General features: G+C 50.3%; 1 protein-coding gene across 6 annotated transcripts in view; it reads right to left on the bottom strand.

The window, feature by feature from the left end:
- Window positions 1-2,215: 2,215 nt before the first annotated feature.
- KCNJ15 (potassium inwardly rectifying channel subfamily J member 15) overlaps window positions 2,216-20,406 on the bottom strand; it is a 42,152-nt gene continuing 23,961 nt past the window's right edge. For 2 of the 6 annotated variants that reach the window (XM_036242894.1, XM_036242893.1), the window contains exons 2-3: window positions 5,953-6,041; window positions 2,216-3,802 (exon numbers count right to left, since the gene is read on the bottom strand). In XM_036242894.1, the coding sequence (XP_036098787.1) occupies window positions 2,655-3,802; window positions 5,953-6,025 (1,221 nt within the window). In that variant the 5' untranslated portion in view covers window positions 6,026-6,041 and the 3' untranslated portion in view covers window positions 2,216-2,654. Of the gene's footprint in view, window positions 3,803-5,952; window positions 6,042-6,884; window positions 7,386-13,457; window positions 13,641-17,470; window positions 17,625-17,756; window positions 18,135-20,406 lie in introns of those variants that run through there. The other 4 variants (XM_036242890.1, XM_036242889.1, XM_036242891.1 and 1 more) reach the window with 4 other exon arrangements.

Consider the following 20,406-nt stretch of genomic DNA (forward strand, 5'->3'; position numbering starts at 1 on the left):
TAAGTACCATGCATTTTATTACTGGAATAGGACACGGCTTTGTGGTTTCTCGGATGCAACACGGCATTCTTGAATGGCCTCGCTGTGAAGACCTGTGCTTTGGAGATACTTCAAAACACAAAAGCCATTTCGGGTCAAAAACACTCCATTAGTTGGACTTCTTCTTAGTTGGTGGTTGAGCATGAATCTGTCTCGGTCAGAAGACTGTCCACAGAGAACCAGTTTGCCACATGAATCCTTTCTTGTTAGCGTGTCAACATGAGAATATTTTGTACGAAGTAATAATAAGTAAGTGCCTGGAAGACGCTGTTTCCAACCAGCCACAACTTTAGTCTATGAATGAAGAATTAACGCTGTAAAATGAATTACGGACTTACACAAGTATTGGATTTTAAGACCTCACATTTATTTTGTGTGTAGTACAAAAGATCGCATGATCTAGTCTTCCAAATTTGGCAGAAATGTGTGCGCTAAGTGAACATAAAAAAGATTTCTCAATCTGGTGCTCCATCATTGTACCACATACAATATGAGTACGTAAGATTCCTAATGCTGATCACATAAAAATGAACATCAATGGAAGTGCAGGGAGAAGAATTCACGAGTGCGACAGAAAATCTGTAGCATGCCTGTGGCGGTGTTTTTCTGTTGATTATACATAGTATATAATAAAAAAATTACGTATAACAACTACAAGGGATACAACTAACTACACGTAATTCTTTAAGATCTAAAACAACCTGCCATAAAATTATCAACAGAAAAAAACTTCCTGAATAATTAAAGACAAAAACCTCTTGTGCATTGAGATTGTTTTTTGAACCTTTACGATTTTACCGCCATTATGCCGACCCCTGCATTCGATGGTTGGTTTCAGGTTGGAGGTGTTAGCCGTATCTTCTGTGTACTGAAGGACATTTGAAATGTGCTAACATCAGGAGGTGGCCAGCCCTGCTGTAGCCCACAGCATCCGGGTTACTTTCCCCTTTCCTCTGAGTCCCGATGTTCCCAATCTTACAGGACAAACTAAAAGTGAGCGTATTTACGGGGAATTTGCTCTTTTAATTGCAAATGTCATTCATTGATAATGTTCACAATTAGGCTTCAAGAACCTAGGTGTATGTCCCTCTGTGTGAACTGTGTGCCTGCATGTGTGTATGCCTGCCTGTGTGTGCCTGTGGGCTCACATGTATGTCCATGTAGCACCTACACATGTACAGTCACATTCTTCTTGAGTGAATATGTAAATCCATCTCGTTTTGAGTGAAATGATAATTCACCTTTTGCACATTTAGCCAATCCGAGCCCCATTTATTCTCTGCCCCCAAAGAATGCAGGGTGCTTGGTCCCCACATTCTGCCAAAGGTAAAAATGTTACTTTGTAACACTGAGTTGCACAGGATTTGTTTAAATACTGAGGACATTCTTGACATGTTATTAGATTATCAAATTTTGTTCACGCTTCAAGGAGTCATCTGTGTACGATTTACCGATCCTCAGTAACTTGTTATTCGTAGCCCCATCCCACCTTCTAGGTTTCAACACCTGAGCACATTTCTCATCGTTACACAGATGGATTTTTCTTTGGTTCTAACTATCATCAACAACCATGTACTTAGCACAAAGGAGACGGCCATTGCTCGCAAGGGTTTTATTTTGCTCAGAAATTCAGTGGCACTTCCCCTGTGGACGAGGTGTTTTAATAGGTAAGAAGTGGCTGAAAGGAAACTTGGTCCATAATAAAGAACCGAAGGAAGGATGGGCCTGGAGGCCACGTGGACATGAGACCGACCCACAGAGTCCCATGGCTTCAGAGGTTACTTTGAACACACTGCCCGGAGAGGAGCCCTTCAAACTCAGCTGCAGCAGAGTCGCGGGGGCTCTCGTTAAGCTGCAGACTGATTCTCTACGTGGGGTGGGGACTGAGCCTCTTCGCTGCTAATGGGCTCCTCACGGGCTGATGCTACTGGTCTGGGAGCCACATTTTGAATAGAAAGGCCTAGTACATTCCAACAAAAACTTAGTGTGAACAACAGCCCCATTTGCATATGTGTTCACAACGGTCAATTTCTGATTGATCAATTTCCCTCTACCCAATTAAATCCACCGAAAAAAGGTGAAAATGGAATTATTCTATTTTGTGAGTACAGAATTTCCCCACTCCATTTCTGTATTACCAGATAGCCTCCAGTCAATACCATATTTTCTCTGCCTGAAAAAAAAAAAAGTGTTTTAAAGCCATGATGTAAGTGAACACTGAACCACATTTCAAGTCTCGGCCATAATGTCTTTGCTACTTGCATTGAATAAATACCTTATATTACAGCTGATATCCTTATATAGAAATGTATTTCCTTTCACTGTCAGCATTGCTAAATGTCTCTGGCCACCCAGCAGGACATGTTTGCAACTGTCCTACACCAAGGTCTTCAAAATGTAGCCCCATTTTGGAAAATGAGAATTTTGAGTTTGCTTCAGACAAAGCATTGCAACCAGGAACCCCGTCAAAGGTGGAGATGCTTGTCTAGCCCCAGGACCAGAGGAGCAGGTGGATCTTGCACGTCTGCAGGGTGCTCAGGGTGGGTCCACGGTGGTTGTTCGAAGGGAGCTCGGCCGTGGCAAGAACTGCAGAGGGAAACCGAGGCTGCGGTTTCTCAGACATTGCTCTGTTGCAACAACAGGCTGCGCAGCTCTCTTTCCCGCTGTTCCTCCTGCCTGTACTTCTCCTCCAGTTTCTGCTTCTCGGAATCCGCGCAGTAAAACGTGCAGTCGGCGCTCTTGCGGATCTGCTCGAACTGACTGAAGTCAGCCACGTACTTCCCGTTTTTGGACAGAGAGACCACAGGCACAAACTCGAAGCCCCAGTAGATCTCCTCCGGGATGTAAGACGTGCGGCTCTGGCAGACGGCGCTGGTGGATTCCACGGTGGCGTTGAGGAGCACCACAAGTTCAAAGTCTTTCTCTTTCAGGTTTTGGGGTGTGAGATCCCTCAGGGGGCTGGTCTCATCCAGCACGTGGTAGAATGTCAAGGGCAGGATGAGGAAGGGGCTCTCCGAAGACGAGTCCACGTGGAACTTGACGCTGGCTTGGTTGAGGAGGATCCGCTCGCCCTCCTTGGTGACATGGGTCTGGAGGAGCTTGCCAGAAAGCTGGCACTGAATCAGGAGACTCTTCCTCATGTTGGCCACCTGGATCACCAGGCACAGCTTCCCGTTCTGCTTGGTGATGACAGCGCAGTGGCTGAACTTGATGGTCTCCGCCCGCTTTTTGGGTCTGGCGATTTTGGCCAGGAAAGTGCCCGTGATGAAGATCTCAATCAAGGTCGTGATGACCAGCTGAGCAACCAACAAGAAAATGGCATGAGGGCATTCCTCCGTGATGGAGCGGACGCCGTAGCCAATGGTCGTCTGGGACTCCAGGGAGAAGAGAAAGGCCCCGGTGAGGGAATCCACCTTCAGGATGCAGGGGGTGTGGTTGGAAACAGGCTCACTCGGATCCAAGTCCCCGTGGATGAACGCGATGGCATAGTAGATCACTCCGAAAAGGAACCAGGTCATCACGAACGTGGCGGCAAACAGGGTGAGTTTGTATCTCCACTTCATGTCAATCACTGTCGTCCACAGGTCTTGAAGGTAGAGTAGGTATATGCCGTCCACTTTGTCGATCCTCACGTTGCTGTGTCCACTCTTGGACATGACACGAGGTCTGTGGGTCTTGAGCCCAGCTCCCGCTGTGTGCTTCACCAGGGGAGCGCTGGACATGCCAAGGTGAATTGGGTCCATTGTCAGCCTCTTGGGACCTCCTTAGGAAGTGAAATAGAGAGACGTGTTATTCTGTCACAGGTGGTAGAACGTGCAGAAAATAGAAAGAGGATAAACGTGTGAAGTAAGTAGGAATGCATATAGAGTTATACAAGAAAGGAGACTTCTGAGGCAAGATGGATCAACTTGAACTTGAGGAAGTGAGGAGCAGAGACCCCGAAGACAAGCAAACCTGGATTCAATGCTGACTCTCCAATTTCTTTGCTGTGTGAGCCAGGACAAACTACTTACCCTCTCTGGACCTCAGCTCTCTACTCTGTAAAATGAGAATAAAGCCTGCTCCTCAGGGTTTTGTGATGGTGAAATGAGATAATGGCTACAAAGCGCAGAAACGGAGCCTCATGGTGAAAAAATGACGCTAATCTTCCCTTTGTGATATTACATCCACACGCATCTACTCCGCAGAGTACTGTGAATTGTTATTCGCCTTCAGCTATCATAGATTTCTAGTATAGAAAGTTTTAAAGTAAGTTGACTGAGCATAGAGTCAGTATGGATATAACTAAAACTTACCATCCATAGATCTTGATAAGCGATGAAGACTAGTACAAAATTTTAAAACTTGGGTAGTGTTAACAAAAAATTTTAAAACTTACCCTTTTGCATGACATTTCCGATACTAGCAATTTATCTCCCCCCACCCAATCTAATGAATAGCTAATCCACCACCTCTCCTAGTCTTGATTACATTGGAAAAGGCTAAGTCATCAAAAGCCGAAAACAAACACATAGTGAATAATTAAGCTTGATTAATGGCTTAATCGATATGCTGGTTAATCTTATAAGTGCTATCAGCATACCACATTAAGTATGGCATTTCAGTACAGCACACACATTCTGTCTTACGTCTTTGGAATCGAGTAGAGCCAGCATAGGAATGTTTGAAAGAGAGAATAAACAATAAACAAGTGCAGGCATCAGACAGTGTAGCGGAGCAGACCTACCAGGAAGAAGGGATGGGGTCCCACGCTGGTTCACAGACAGGGACAAGCTGGGTCCCTGTATCTTATCACCCAGCATCTTATGGTACCTGCCTGGTGACTGAGCTAAGTCACCCCCCACATTCCTTGAAAAGATCATGGGAGTGATTAGGGGAAACTATCTGGTTGGCACGTTCTTTCCCCACCTTGTTGGCATTTGAGAAAGTAAAAAGCAGCCCCCCATAAACAGGCATGGGCGCAGTGGGCGCGATCGTGCCGTCATCTTCGCTGGTAGGGCAACACTTCCTCAACAGGGGTTTGAAAAGAATCCTCTGGGCAAATCCCTTCGAGGAAAGTGAAACGCTCCCATCACAGCCTGGCACCTGCGAAGCCCAGGACCCGTTGGGCTCTTCAGTTCCCGGTTCCATTAGCAACAGTGGGTCATTTCCTGAATGTCTCCTGAAATGATCTTTTTTTTTTCTTTCTTGGAAAGGACAATGACTTTCCTTTCATTGCAAAGAAGGGCGATAAGTTACTCCAAATTCATTTTACCCATTGAAGCCTAGTCACTTATTATGGGATCAATTTAAAAGCAAAGTACAGGGTATAACTGATGAGCTTGGGTCTTATCAGAGCCCCGGCAGCACCTCTCAGTGACCGGGAGGAAAGAGACCATGATGCTGGGGTGGGAACGACGCCACGCTGCCGTGCCCAGGGCAGAGTCCAGCTCAGAACGCCAGCCCTGCAAAACGCAAGGGACTGCGTGCCCTTCAGAAACAACCAGCCTGCCAGGGACAGTGCATGCCATTCCATCCACCGAATAAACACGGAGGCTTAGGTTTTCAACTGAGTGGTACACAGTGTCCTGCGGGCACCAGCTCCGGGGGGCCTCGGCCCTGGGTACCTGAGGGCAGCGCACGTGGCTCCTGCTCTAACCTCTCTCCAAGGGCAGCGGGCCAGCTCGGGATGAGCTGGACCCGGGTCCTTCTGTGCTTCTGCACATCTGGTGTTCCGGTCCACGACACCGGCAGCGCCTCCCATCAGGGTCTGGTAACTGTGCTTGGGGGAAGAGGCGCAGGGCCTCTGGGCAGGTCTTGGGTTTAGCGTCTCTCTCCGCAAAAGAGTGGCCGGTGGACAGCACCCAAAGGGTAAACTTCGTCCCCCCCTCAGCACCCTGGGCCTTCGGACCCGTTTCCTACGTGGTCACTTACTCAGCAGGTCAGAAGCCGTCTTCTTCAAGGCGGGCGCACCGTCCTGGCTCCCCTTCGCCCACCTGGCTACCATGGGCTCCTGCTACTGCCTGGAAGGAAGAGGGACAGGGATTCACAGGTGTTTACAAAGAAGCTGACCCGGTGAAACTGACCCTTAACAACTCCCCCAAGGGCTGGGCCCAGCATGCATTTCCAATCCCTGGTATCTGGCGTGGTGCCAGGGGGAGGGCTCAAGGGGTATTTTAAGGATTAAATTGAAGCCCCAGTCACAGCTTCCCCAGGGAGTCCTCACCCTCTGGAGGGAGCTCAACCGTCAAGCCCCCTGGAAAGAGGGTGATCTCGCCCACTGAGGCCCACCGTCAACTGGCCAGCACACAGGAGGCAGGAAGGGGAAGCGCGCAGGAAGTAAACAGTGAGGACTGCAAGGGAAGAGTCTAGAATATTTTTACCGCCTGTGGAAACGCATTATTATTGTTGAGTCATAGAACATTAGAGTTGAAAGGATTGTCAAAACCAGGGCATCTGCCACACAGTTTTCAAACGAGGTGGCTGAGACCTGGGCGGTCGGAGCAACTCGTCTTCCTCACGCAGGTGGATCATGGCAGAAAGAACGAGGCCGGAGTTCTTAAACCTGATCCCCTAGAGCTTAATGTAATCTGCTGCAGTCAACAGGTTATTTTACATCCTGCTTTTCTGAAACACTTCTTCCTAGACTACACACACACACACACACGCGCACACACACACACGCACACACACACGCACACACACACATGCACACACACACACGCACACACACACGCCGACACGTATTTTTATCTGTCACACACAAAGAAGCATACATACACTTCACACTTCTTTTCTAATCCACCAGTGATTGTAAATAATTGCAATAATGACTCTTTTATCATTTAAGTAGTTCCATTCATTACCCGGTTTAGCCTCTTCTCCACTCCGCTCTCCCAGGGTGTTGGTCTGTTTGGCCAATGGCCTCTTTCTTCATCAGCGGTGGGTCGGGATCCAGCTTCAACCTGACTCGTAAGCCTGCTCAGGGCTAACACTGCATCATGCGCTCTGAATTCATGGTATTTTATTCCCCGGCAGATTTCTTTGATGAAATTTACGTCTTGTTGATGGACACTCTTATTCCATTTACTTTTATGTTCCTGCCTATTTTCCCTTGGTGATTCTGCAACCTACCTGGCTTCGCTCCTAAAAGGTTAAGGAGAACTAACAGTCTACCAACAGCTAAGGATGGAAGTCGATAAGAGATACTCTCTGCTCATGTCCCCTCTCCTGATCCCACAAATCAGCAAAATTCCATACAAACCAAGAGTTGTTTTCTTTAGACTCTGGAAATTGTAATTATTTCTCCAGTTTGCATTATATTGTTCCAACATGTGGGTTGGGATTGTAATTCTTAGAATTGTGAGATCTGATTTATTTGTTTTTTGTTAATCCTCACTGGGGGATATTTTTCTATTGATTTTTAGATAGAGTGAAAGAGAGGGAAGGAGACACACACACACACACACACACACACACACACACACTCCGATTGGTTACCTCCAGCATGACCCTGTCCGGGGCTGGGGAACCTGCAACCCAGGTATGTGCCCTCAACTGGAGTCGAACCCATGACCCTTCAGTCCACGGGCCGATGCTCTAACCGCTGAGCCAAACTGGCCAGAGAAAAATTGCCATCTCTTTACTAGTCTGTGAAACTATTGAATGGAGAGGTCAATATCACATCCTCTTACTTCAAGCCAACAAAATGGACACGCATGAAGCCAGGTGACGCCCACGCGGTGCAGCGCTGGTTCTCTGGAGGTAAAGGAGGGGGAAGCACACGTCGGAAACGGAACTAACAGTAGGCACGGACAAAAGGTCATAGATCTGGGAAGAACCACACTCCCGGTGCTGAGGACAAAGCAATGGGGAAATGAAAAGCAGGTTCCCGTCACCATTCCTGGGGGGAAAGCGATCAGCTTTCCGGAGAGAAGAGGCGTCGTCAGAATGGATGGCCCAGGAAACCAACCAGAGCAAGCGGGACACACGGCCCTGTCCGGGAGACGCCCACCTGCAGACGGCCGGTCAGAAGAAAGCCAGATGCAGATACGAGCGTGAACGTCGGCGGAGCACAGCCAGAAGTGGTCCAAAGCCGGAAAGATGCCGACGAATAATCACAACGGCAATAATAAAATAACAGAATAACGACTCAAACGAGTAATCACAATAAAGCTCCAGACCAATACCAATCGCCATCCTCATAAATAGATGGCGCCAAAGGCCATACGCCAGCCAACCTTGGGAGGCAAGTGCCCTTGTCCCCCAGGAGGAGGGAACTGAGGCACAGACAGGCTAAGTGACTCACCCAAAATCTCAGCAGCTGGCACGTGACAGCAGAGTCCCCAGGAGGCTCCTGAGCCATGCTCGCCACCGCCTCACACAGGTGCTCAGGCTTAGTGGCGTCAGAACTACCCGGGAGGTCAGAGCTCTGATTCGGTCAGTCTGGGGTGGAGCCCGGGAATCTGCATGCCTGACCAGTTCCCAGGTGATGCTGCAGCTCTAAGAACACAGTCGGGAACCGCCACGCGTTGACATAGAGGTTAGAGGGTACCAGCGGCTCAGCCCCACCCCCGCCTCCCCTTAGCCTTCTCAAGCAACACTGTTGCACACAGGCATTGCAAACATCTGTTTATTTGTTTTCAGACTGTCCAATCTATACCATCTTTACAGGTGAATGCCAACTACCCAGTGGACCAATGCCAAGTATTAACTTTTTAAGAGCATTCAATTTTTTTTTTTTTTTTCTAGTTAGTACAACGTTGATACCTTCTAAAAACCTAGAGCTCGGCCGAGTCACATTTTGGAAGTGTTCAGTTTGCCCGTCCTGGGAAAGCTTCATCCTGTGTTCCACGGCGAGCGGATGAAGTCTTTGCTCTCATAGAAAACTAACTAATAGGAACTTGAGGAGTCGGTGGTTCCCGATCCTAGACTGTCTCAGGCCTCAGGTGAAGTCACCCCCTTCGACGGGATTCGGGTTATGGAGGGATGAAATCCAGACTGGAGCGTGACTTCGGGTTTCCGGGCTAAAACTAGAATTTGAGGAGATTTGACTTTCAGCTCTAGCAAAACAGCTTCCTGTTTGTCAGAAAAGTTGCTCCGAAAGCTTTCTTGGATGTCAAATATTTCTGACGAAACAATTTTTTGGTGATCTTTTTTTTGGCTATGAATCCAAACTGCCAGGATTACATTTCACTTTAAAGATACGCAGGTTTAAATATTAAGTAGAAAAAACAAACGCTCGACAAGAATGTGCTTGGGGTTCATTGAACTCAGACGGCTGAAAAGTAATTGAAAATGAAGTCAGTGAGGCTTAGCCACCCTTCCTGTGGATCCTGTGGCCATTGCACGGACCCCGCCGGGGGCCTCCCGCCGCGGGCCTCGCTCCCCAAGCCGTCCAGGACTTGCTGGTCTGACTTCTGAGTCCACGTCTTGATTTCACCCATGTCAGCTGAGGACGCGGGTGGCTTTGCCCTGGAGCCTCAGAGACGAGCATGCTCACTGAGAAAGAATGAGTTGGCCGAAGTTGACTCTCTGCAGATGTCAAAGGGCGGCCCCTTGGTTCTTATCTGCTGGGGAAATTCCTCTTTCCTCCTGCAAACCCATTTCTTCCCTGGGGCCCGGGAGGCCTGGGGATGGCTGGAGGCATGACAGCCTCTGGGAGGCTGTGGAATCGGGCAGCGTTCTCCGTGGGAATCACACTGACGGAGGGGAAACACCAGCTGGGATTGTGGCAAATTCATGACCTGGTTTCCTGTGTCCTAATGATGCATGTTTTAAAGATATGAACTGAGATCTAACTGGTAGAGCTGGTCCTTGTTATCATTGTCCATTGTTTGCGGCTGCCAGCGACTGGCCACCAGCTCTGCTGGGTCTGTCCAGAGCACCCCTCCTGGGCTTGCCCCTGTGGGGGCGTGTGTTCCACCTCTTATGTCCCATGTGGTCATGTGACTGGAGTGTGGGCCTTGGTGACTCACGCCACGCCTGGGCAGAGGCATATGGCAGGCTTGGGCGCGGCTCCGGGTGGGCTGCTCCTTCTGGGGGGAGGGGGGGACCCTGGAGCCCAGCTGCAGATGAACCGAAGCTGACTTGTGACACAGGTGAGGAAAAATTCCTGTTGCTGTGAGCCCTTGAATTCCTGGAATTGTCTGTCACCCAGACAAAACCTGGCGCAAGCCGGACCACAGACACACCCTTTCTACACGTTTCTGTACCTTACGAGGAGGTGCTGTGTTTACAGGACACAGGGAAAGCCTTCCCCATCCTTCATGTGAACTCAACGCTGTTCTGTGACCAAACACAGACTAGGAAACAATTCAAATGAACGAGATTCCAACAGGAAGAAGGAGAACACAGAAAAGAAGTGAAAAGTTGAATAATTTTCCTCATTAAAAAACTCTCAGTCAGTATTTAAGTTTATCTTGCCGAGACGACTTCTCGGGGCCAGGTGTCCGGGCCGTAGATCGCGCCCCTCCCGTGCTGTGTGTGACCAGAAGCCTTCGGTTAGGTTCGCGGTGGCCTCCGGGTCTGCGAGGACAGACACGGGGCGCTTCTGGGGCACCCTCAGCCGTGGCTCCCATTGAGAAGGGCGTACCAGACGCTCTGCAAGGCGGCGGCAGGCAGTGTTCTGTTTAACCCTTCTTTCCCTGTAAAGAACGTGTTTTCTCGGCTTTCTAGATGAAAGCTCAGAGACTAGATCATTCACACACGTTCATAAAGTTCATCTGTGGAGGACACGCTGGCGAGCCAGACCCACCTGTCCCCATCGCAGTGCCCCATCAACCGCTGTCCTGAGACGTGCTCCCGGAGGGCACCCCTTCTCCCTGCACGCAGTGCAGCCAAGGGAGGCCCTGCTCGTGCGTGTCGGCACTGCGCCGTGAAGGTGGACCTGTAATGTGCCGGTCCGTGTGCCACCTTAGTGCTCACACCGGTTCTGGAAGACACTCTGCTATGGCTCCGGGTTCCAGGCGAGGGAGCTGAGGGAGCACAGCGTGAATCCGCAGTCGGGGCTTCTCGCCTCATCTGAGTTCGGAGGCATTTACCTGGAGGTCTTGAAACGCACGTGGCTGGGCGTCACCGTGAGTTTCTGCATTTCTAAGGAGTCCCCAGGTGGCGCTGATGCCGCCAGTCTGGAGACCACACTGCGCGACCGTGAGCTACACTCCTCGCGGCTTAGTGAATGATCGAGACCACGTGGGACATTCACAAGCACGTAACCTGGGTGGTTTAGGAGTTCAGACACACTACCTTGAAACAAAGGAGAAGGAACAGCAGGTTCATGGCGTTGGAGAGACAGATTGGGTAGCTGCCAGGTGGCGTTTCCAAGTAGCCAGGAGACATATCCTGGGGGATAGAAGTTCAGGCATACAGGCATGGGGGAAAAATGAGAATTTCTGCGAAAAGGAAAGCAATCGGCTGAAAATTGCTCTGCAGTTTCCTCTGGGATAGTGGGAACCATCGGAGAAAACAGGGGAGGCCCGAGGAGAAAGCCCAGACAGAAATGCAGCCGGAAGGACCTTAGCGTCCTTGCTCAGGCTCCCCAAGTGTGGGGTATTACAGGTGTTCCCCAAATAAAGTGACTTGTGGGAAACTTTACCTACCAAACCTCTAAACACTCCACCGTCTGCACCCACTGGAGATTCATGCCCCACGTTTGTACAATACAGGCTCTGAGAAGTCCTGCAGCACAGACAGCCGCTTGACTACATCAGGCATTTACCTGACTTGTGGGGGACTATGAAGAGTACCAATCATGTGTAAACTGCACTTTATATCTGGGGAAAAGGTTGATCAAAAAGAGAGTGATTTGTTCAAAGTCGCCGGGCAAGGTTGATCCACTGTTTAGGCAGACACCCCTCTTGTTGTCGTGAACTCTGCTGAGATGAGCTGTCCGTCTCCCTGGACACTGGAGGCAGGGCGGCGTCAGCATCACTTGGATCCGTTAGAAATGCCAGTTCTCAGGCCCCGCACTTGCGCTACTGGATCACAATCTCCCAGTGCTGCCCAAGAACCTGTCTTACCAGGAACCCAGCTTCCCAAAGGCTCCCGTGGCGAGGGCGGGGGGGGCGGTGGGGGCGCCTGGGGAGGCTGGTGGGCAGGGGGCGGCGGGTGCACGGGGGTGGGGGGGGCGGCGGGGGCGCCCGGGGTGGCTGGTGCGCTGGCGAGTCTTTCGTTTGCCCTGTGCCTCACTGGAAGAGCGGCCAGCGCCGCTGTAAAACAAACCCCACATTCTGCATTGCATGGGAGCGTCTAATGATCCAATTTGCCTCTGTGGTCAGATATTTAGCCCTTTTCCCGTGTTTCCATTCCACTATTATTGTTTTGAATTCCATAAGTCCTGAAAAGTCCCTTTCCATCTCTGAATGTGGTTTGCATAGTTATACCCTTCACTCCTCAGTGCGGACTCTTTTTTAACTTTTTTCATTCCGTAGAACGTCAACCCTCTCCGCTCGGCAGAGACAAGTCTCCACAGACACAGGGCTCCTCGGAGACTCGTTCTCCGGGGCAGAGAATCTGAGCGCCGGGCTAAGTCAGAGGTATCATTTGCTGAATATTTTTGTAAAGACAGTTTAATTTCAGGCCCTTTATTTGCGAGAGAGTTGGCTAACCCAAATAAAACATTATACATCTGTCTGTTGTTACGAGTGACCAACTTCAGCTGAACGTTATTACTTAATAGCAGCGAACTTTCCTATAGAGCAGGAATGTGTAGCAGCTGAAGGGCAAATGGAAATTTCCTCTGGTTTACCACCCTCGGTGGCTCCCTGCTCCAACATGTGAGAAACGAGGTAATAGCATATTCTCCCCTCTAATCACAGCGTGGCTTGGATGTGCACGGCGGAGGGGGGACTGGGGAGACTTGTGTCGGGAAAAGCGCGGGCGGACGGGCTGCGTGAGCCTCAGCGTGCACTGCCTGGTCCTCTGGGGGGCGGGGGGTGTCCTGAACGGGCTCGGGGAGGCTTGTCTGCACGCTTTCCCAGGCAGCACAGAGAAGGTAGCTCGCACCGTCCTGTTTCGAGACCTGGAAGGAAACGCAGAGCGTCCGAGCTGGTCTGATGTCACCTGGAATAAGTCAGAACGGAAGGCGTGTCTTCGCAGGCAGACCCCGTAGAGAGGATGTTACTTAGTGTCTGCTACTTCTTGACACTTCAAGCGGGTCTCAGGTGGAGAGTTAGAAAAGGGAGAAAACGGGATGTTGTTCCCTCTCACCCTCGTTGCACTGGGAAGGCGCTCGAGTGGATCACTGATGTTTTTACAAGGCATCGTCAGAGACTCTGCGACATCTCCGATCGATTTCCCCCCAGATAACCTCTCCCGCACGAAGACAGCGAGCGCACCACCTTTAACCACCCACATATTCTGTCTCGTATGTATAATACTTTCTACGATGGTGAAGGCATCAGAATATAGAAAGAGAATGACATGAGGAATATACATACCGACTTCAGGCTGGCTTGCTATCCGGCTTCGAGCTGACTGCTTTTCCTTCTGTGTGAAGTGAATTTGGAACTGCTGGTCTGTACTGATGGATGATTAATGGGCTTCGGTGAGCTTCACCTGGATCCGAGGGTGGAATGCTTCTCCTTGGTGATTTCCATGCGCGTTATTACCACCATTGGAATCTCATCCCAGAAAAAGGAAATTATGACTTTTGCTTGATTTGGAACCAAGTTATTTATTTAACAATGGGACGCGTGTCAAAGGGTTTTGAAATTCAGTTTCACTGTCAGTCTAAACTCTGACCACATTTCTCTGATACAGAAACTGGAGATCACAGGGTCTCAGGGGAACGCAGCTAATACCCGCATTCTTGGATTGTGGTCAATGTACTTTAAGGACTGGCAGTATTTCTGAGTTGTCTGCTTATCCCAAAGTTGAAAACATAGATGCCTGTGATCGCTGAGTGATACTAAGAACATTTCAAACTTCAAAATACTTCCCTTCATCATCCATCAAAGTCTGAGACCTTTGGGAGAACCTATATCCATCGGTAAACAGTGTACGAAGACACGTTCTAACCATCTGTGGTTAATTAGCTCAAGGATCATTGGCCCAATCTTGGTGTTTTTAGGGTTGCCAGGTAAAATATAAGATGCCCAACTGAAACTAAACTTCAGATGGACAACGAATTATTTACTACCAGCATGTCCCGTGCAGCAAGTGACATAAACGCATCCTAAAAACTATCCATTGTTTGTCTGAAATTCATCTGGAGGTACTCTATAGTACAAAGGAGTCCTGTGTTTTCATGTGCTGAATCTGGTATCCCTAGGGAAGAGCAAATTTATGCCTTCACTCAGAAGGCCAAAACACTGAAAGACCAAGTTTAATATACAGACCACATTCTTAGAAGACCAGCAACCCAGATTTTGTCAGTGCTGGGAACCTGAAAACAAAGAGAGCCACTGTGGGGTGCGGGGCAGCCTCTCTGCTCCCAGGGCCCCCCCCCCCCCCGTGTCAGAAAGCCCGTTAGCTGGTCTCATTTTAGCATTTTAGCTTAGGGCACAACCATTTTTGCCTTACAGTCTTTCTTGGCAGACTGGTAATGCGTTTGATTGGCTCCTTAGAATGTGTTTGAATAGATAAAAACGAAACAACTATGATGACAGAAGACACCAGTCATGTTACAACGCACTCATTAAACTCTTTAAAAACCAAAACCGCTTCTTTCCCAGCATCCCTTGGAAGAGCTGGCGCTGTGGAGGGCGGCGAGCGAGATGCTGAGACCCCGGAACGCAATGCGGGGCGAAGCACCACCACACTCGCTGTGAAGAGGTGACTGAGGAAAACCGGTCCTGTCGTTCCCTGTCCGAGGTCCCGGGCCCTCCCCGAATTCCTGATCCCGCAGGCCCCGCGGCCCTGGGGTTAAAGGCTGCTGGGAAGGAGGCTCCTGCATGCGTCACCCCGAGACCCGCACAGAAAGCAGCCAACCTACTGAGTCCTTCGTGATCCATTTCCCCAGGGACACTCCCTTGACATTTCAGCCATCAGCCTAGCAGATACTGTTTCTTCTGTCAGCAGAGGGGACCCTTCACCACGAGGCGCACAGCTGACGTTCTCCTCCGGACCATCACCGGGCCAGAGTGAGCAGCGGCCATCGCCCTGGCCCACGGCCTTGCCCTGGGGACACATCCCAGCACCCCCCACTCGGGAAATCACAGCGCAGCTTCTCTGACAGGAAACAAAGGACGAAGTGACAGCTCAGGTCCCCCCGTAATTCCCTGTCTTCCTGGCCCTCCACTTCTCCGAAATAGAAGCTGGGATTTTATCGGTATCGGTCACATGCAACTTTAGATGGCCATGGTGACATTCTACTCCGTACGGGGCAGAGAGGCTCACTCCCAGAGTATCACTCAGACGGCACTCCCTTCATGTGTCTCCCCGGCCACCTCTGCCGATGACGAATTCGGGACACCTCCCTCTGCCTGCTCCCCCAGGGCGCGGCCGGTCGCGCTGGCCTTCCCCAAGGGCTCCGCCGCCCCAGAGGTTCTCCTCTGCCCTCTGCCCCCACCCCTGCCCTTCGAGAGTCAGGCTGAGGATGACCTGCTCCTAGTAAGACCAGCTGTGTCACTTTGGGCAACTTACTTAACCTCTCTGAGGCTCAGTTTCCTCGCCTGCTGAAGAGCAGTGATAACAATTCCCTGCATGGTGGGGTCAGGTGAGGTTAAAATAGATGGCGCACCCTAAAACGCCGTCTGCTCACACGTAGTATTACACGGGTTAGCTACTATTATGTGTTGACAACAAAACACACGGAATGGGACCCACCAAACGGAAATCACCTTTACCAGTCGAGAGCAGAGGAGTAAACGTGATTATAGAACTGGTTCTTGTAAACCAGTAAGAACCCTCGTCTCCCGAATGGCCGTGTTTCTAAATACAGGGTGCAAGACAACGGAGAAGGTGGAACACCTTGAGGCTATTTGAACAAGCGTTCATTCACTGTGCACTGAGCGCACTGAGCGCCGCCGTGTGCCCAGCCCTGTGTGGGCTGCGGACCTCCCGCAGCGAACAGGGCTGATGCGGGCCTGGCTTTCCTGTAGTGCACCATGGAGCAGGGACGGGTGTGCATAAGCAAATCACTAGACAAGTTACTTAAAGACGCTTGCGGGGAGAACTAGGGAGAAAGCCGAGGGTGGACAAGAGAACAGAACGTGAAGAGTATGCCGTGCCCTGGTCTGGGGTTCCAGGACGGCTTACCCAAGGAGGTGGTGCTGAGGGGGAGCAATACAGAATATGAGGCTGGATAGGAGGCTGGGCAGAGGGACCCCTGGCGTTGCAAAGGCACAGAGCTAGCAAGAGTACTGAGTATGGGGGGGGCGGGGGGAGTCAGGCAGGAGCTTAGGGAAGAGCCATGCCCTGCAGGCTCAGTGAACTCCTGAGGACCATCACTGTCATCCTGGTGAAAGAATCATCCCAGGGTTTCAGTCACGGGAGAGACGGGATCAGACTTGCTTTTTGAAGTCACCGTTTCGGACACAGCATAGAGAACGGGTTGGAAAGAAGCAAGCGCAGATGCTGAAAGCCTGGCTAAGGGGCGCTCTCAGGGGTCCCCCCTAAACTGCTGCGGCACGATCAGGGTGGTGCCAGCCGACAGAGAAGTGGGGCGCTGTGGGTTCCGCATTCCAGAGGGAGTCAAAGGGCGTCTCTAACAGGTGGGCTGGGGCGGGTGCGGACGGGCAGAAGAGGCCTCAAGCTGACCCCTGACACCTTGCATGGAAACGAGGTGGCTGCGTGGGCGGCAGTTTACTGATTCAGAGGACGCTGCCTCTTCCTCCGTGGTGTGAAAATCATTCATACGTTATCAGACAGCCTGTTTGTCCAAACATTTTGCTGTCCTATCGGTTTGGAGCTCACTCCGTACTTGATGTCAGTGCAGGAGATGCAGCTGGGGGACGAGGTTGGTGGGGGTGCCGGGGACACCTAAGCAGAGGAGACCTGGGGTGTGGTGTGTCTGATGTTTGATGGCCAGGGGACCGCCCGTCATGTCTCAGTCTACACATGGAACTGGAGGTGTGTAGGCAGCTGAAATCCTCTTAGACAGAGAGTGTGGGAGCAGCAGTCCCAGACTGAGCCTGAGCCGCTCCAGGGCCAGGCCGAGCAGGGACACTGACAAATGAGACCAAGAAGGGGCCATGGGTCCAAGAAACACAGCTCGTCACTGATCAAAGGCTTGAGAAACCACGTCAGCATTCCGTATGGAGACAAATGGCTTCGTGCATGGCTTCTGATGGAGCAATTTGGAGTAGCTTTTCCTGGCGGCAATTGGACAAGGTGTACCCAGAGTTCAAAATGATTTATACTCTTTGACCCAGTAAGTTTAGGTCTAAGAACGAATAAGGAACGTGCGTCCGCATTATGTATAAATGTAGTTAGTTGTAATAGTAAGACATTCACACCAACCTGGATCACCCATAATATAGAAAAGATTTTAAATTGGTAAAATACGTACAAGCTGAAACATTATGTAGTCTTTCAAAATCACGGCAAAGCTAAACATGTTAGGAAAAGGCATCCGATCAAGCGGAGTATACGGCGTCATCGCTGATTTTCGCTGTAGGTAGGATGAGAAGGAGATGCCTCCAAAATGTTAACAGCGGCTATCTCTTCAAAGGAAAACAGAATTAGGAAGGTTTTTCAATCAGATTTTCCATTTTTAGGCAGTTCATCTGAAAATTCAATTTCCCTAGCACAGCCCATTCCCAGACAGCCCGGACTGTACTGTAACGAGCACTTACCCGCTCCCCTGAGAAGCTTCCCGCACTCCGCCGTGGCCAAGCCGGAGGAGGGCAGCTACTTCCAGAGACATCGCGACCATACAAGTCCAAGAACCGCGTGTCCCGTAGGTGTGCAGGGCTGTCATTTGTGTCAACACAGGGCTTCGTTAATCCGCTGGGTTAGAGTGTCTGCATTTCACCCGAGAGGAGCCGGAGGGAGCCGGCCTCCTGCCCGTCGCTTTTGCTCAGACAGTTCCCTCTGGGTGCCCCGTGCCCGACAAACTCCTCTTTATCCCTGAAGGCCCAGTTCAGAGGTCACCTCCTCCGGCTCCCAGGAAGAGAGTTCCCCCTTCTCCTTCCTTCTGCCTTTTGCAAGCTGTCCACACGTCATGACCACGCTCAAGGTGTTGCTGCAATGATCTGTTTCGAAACGTCTTTCTCCTTAAAGGAAGCTCTGTAGGTGGGTGTTCCGGTCACCTTTCAACCCGAACGCCAGCACGGGGCCTGCCACACGGTAGGGACTTACCGCTGGAGGGAGAGAGCAGGTGGGCAGAGAGGCCGCCCCAGCGAACTCAGTGGTGTCCAGGTCTAGTAAGCGGCGGAGCTCACTTGAAAAAATGGGGTGCGCTGCTCAGGGTAGAGGGGAAGCCAGTGCACACCAGGCACGTTGGGGGTGGGGGTTGTGGCGGAGGGGACCATATATGCCGCTGATTTGAAGGACTGAGCTAGAAATAAAGATTTAGACTTCCTATTTAGATTCATAGCACGAAGAACATCCTACAATATCTACCTTGAAGAGAAAAATGGGTTTTACATTTCTCAAACTGACCAAATTGCTAAGCACCTGGGGTATCATCTATTCTGTTTAGCTAAACAATTTACTTTCTAAGTGTGTGCTGTTGCCCACGAGGCCTTCTGCACGCTGAGCATCATCCACAGGCTTCTCGGACCCCCTTCCGCTCTCCTGTTGCCTCTTCAGGCCGGGCGTCTCCGGTGCTGAACCACGGTGACCCACGAGGGTACAGCAACAGTAGTGATAGCAGCGTTCACAGGTAGCGTCTACTTCATCCTTTTAAATGTTTGTGTTTGGCACATATTTAAAGATGTACGTAATATATTAGTAAAACACACAAAATGTATGTACTGTCCATGGATGTCTCCGTGTGCATGCACGCGTGTGTGTGTGTGTGTGTGTATGTGTGTGTGTGTGAAGAGGATTGTAAGTTTTCGAATCCACAGCTTTAGGCCAGTGCTCATCAAACTTTAATGTGCAGATTCGTGGGATCCTATGAAAATGCCAGTTCGGATTCAGAGGGTGCAGGCTGCATGCTGAGAATCTGGGCTTCTACGAAGCTCCCAGGTGAGGGGAGGCTGAGGCCGGAGGAGGCCTTTGGTCATCACAGTTCCTCGCCCGAGCCACAGCACAGGACCAGAGGACGGTGTCGGGGACTGTGCCCATCTCCCCCACAGATGGCCACAGCTACCACACTCCCGATGCTGGGAGAGAAGGGAGCTCATTCCGAGAAGAGGAAGGTGTGGGGGCTGGTCGGGCTGATTTCTCCATAGAACTCTGTGGGGAGGGGCCTCTGCGGAGCTTGCTGGGCACCGGACTTGAACTGTGGAAGAAAGTTCAAGGCCACTAGCTGACTTTATTATTTTTTTTAAAGAGCACTGTTTATAAATCACCGTACAGCATTCAAGCAGCCCTGTGGGCAGCAGTTCTTTTCCAGTGCTTGGCCTATACTGGAAACTTCCTCTATGAGAGGCACAGCTGGAACCCAGGTCTTGGACATTCCCAACTGTCAAAGATCCTGTGATGCTATGTTAAGAGTGCTGAGTCAGGCATTTCTGGCTAATGAGAGCTGCCGCCACACACCCTCACCCTGATGGGACACTGGTGTTGGGGGTCAATGGGTCACAAATCCTCCCTGAGCAAAGAAGAGCAGAAAAATGAAACACACACACACATAGTCCTTGATGAATGTTTGTGAGTGAACACACACACACACACACACACACACACACAAGTTATGATGAAAAAAAAATGATTCTCTTAATTCACAAAATATACCCAGCGAGTCATGTTTGACCTAGTACAACTTTCCAAAGACTACTCTGGTCTAATTTGAACCACATGCCTTAGCCTAATTTCCGAGCCAGGTTGTGTTGCAAATACGTTTCCAAATATCGACATCTTCTCTACGGTGTAACGGGTGTCCGTGAAGAGTGACGTCTATTCAATTAGAAAGATGCTTCCCCTGAATCTGGGTCCACAGTCCACACAAATACAATGCAAGCCCCGCAGGACTCCGCCTCTAACCACCTTGACATCTAAGCGAGGTCAGAAGTTCATGTTTAACAAACACAATGGAGAGGATGGAAGAGGAAATTCCAAGGGGCCATTAAATTGGCCACTTGAGACGAGTTGGCCCCTGAATGAAACCTAGTTGGTCAATTCTTAATGTTCTGTCTTGGATTTATTTCATCCCTATTTTCAGCCAAGAGATCCAGTTTTCAGGAGGTGAAGTTGAGACCCTGGTTGAAAGACCTGGGTAGTGTCCTCTTGTTTGTTCTGTGTATCATCGCCTGTTTCCTCTTGATCTTTGCTTAAAAGAACTTAAGAAATAAAAAGGCCAAAAACCTGTTTGGATTGTGGGGAAAGACCAGGTGT

The sequence above is a fragment of the Molossus molossus genome, unplaced genomic scaffold, assembly GCF_014108415.1.
Source record: "Molossus molossus isolate mMolMol1 unplaced genomic scaffold, mMolMol1.p scaffold_m16_p_5, whole genome shotgun sequence".
Lineage (NCBI taxonomy): Eukaryota > Metazoa > Chordata > Mammalia > Chiroptera > Molossidae > Molossus > Molossus molossus.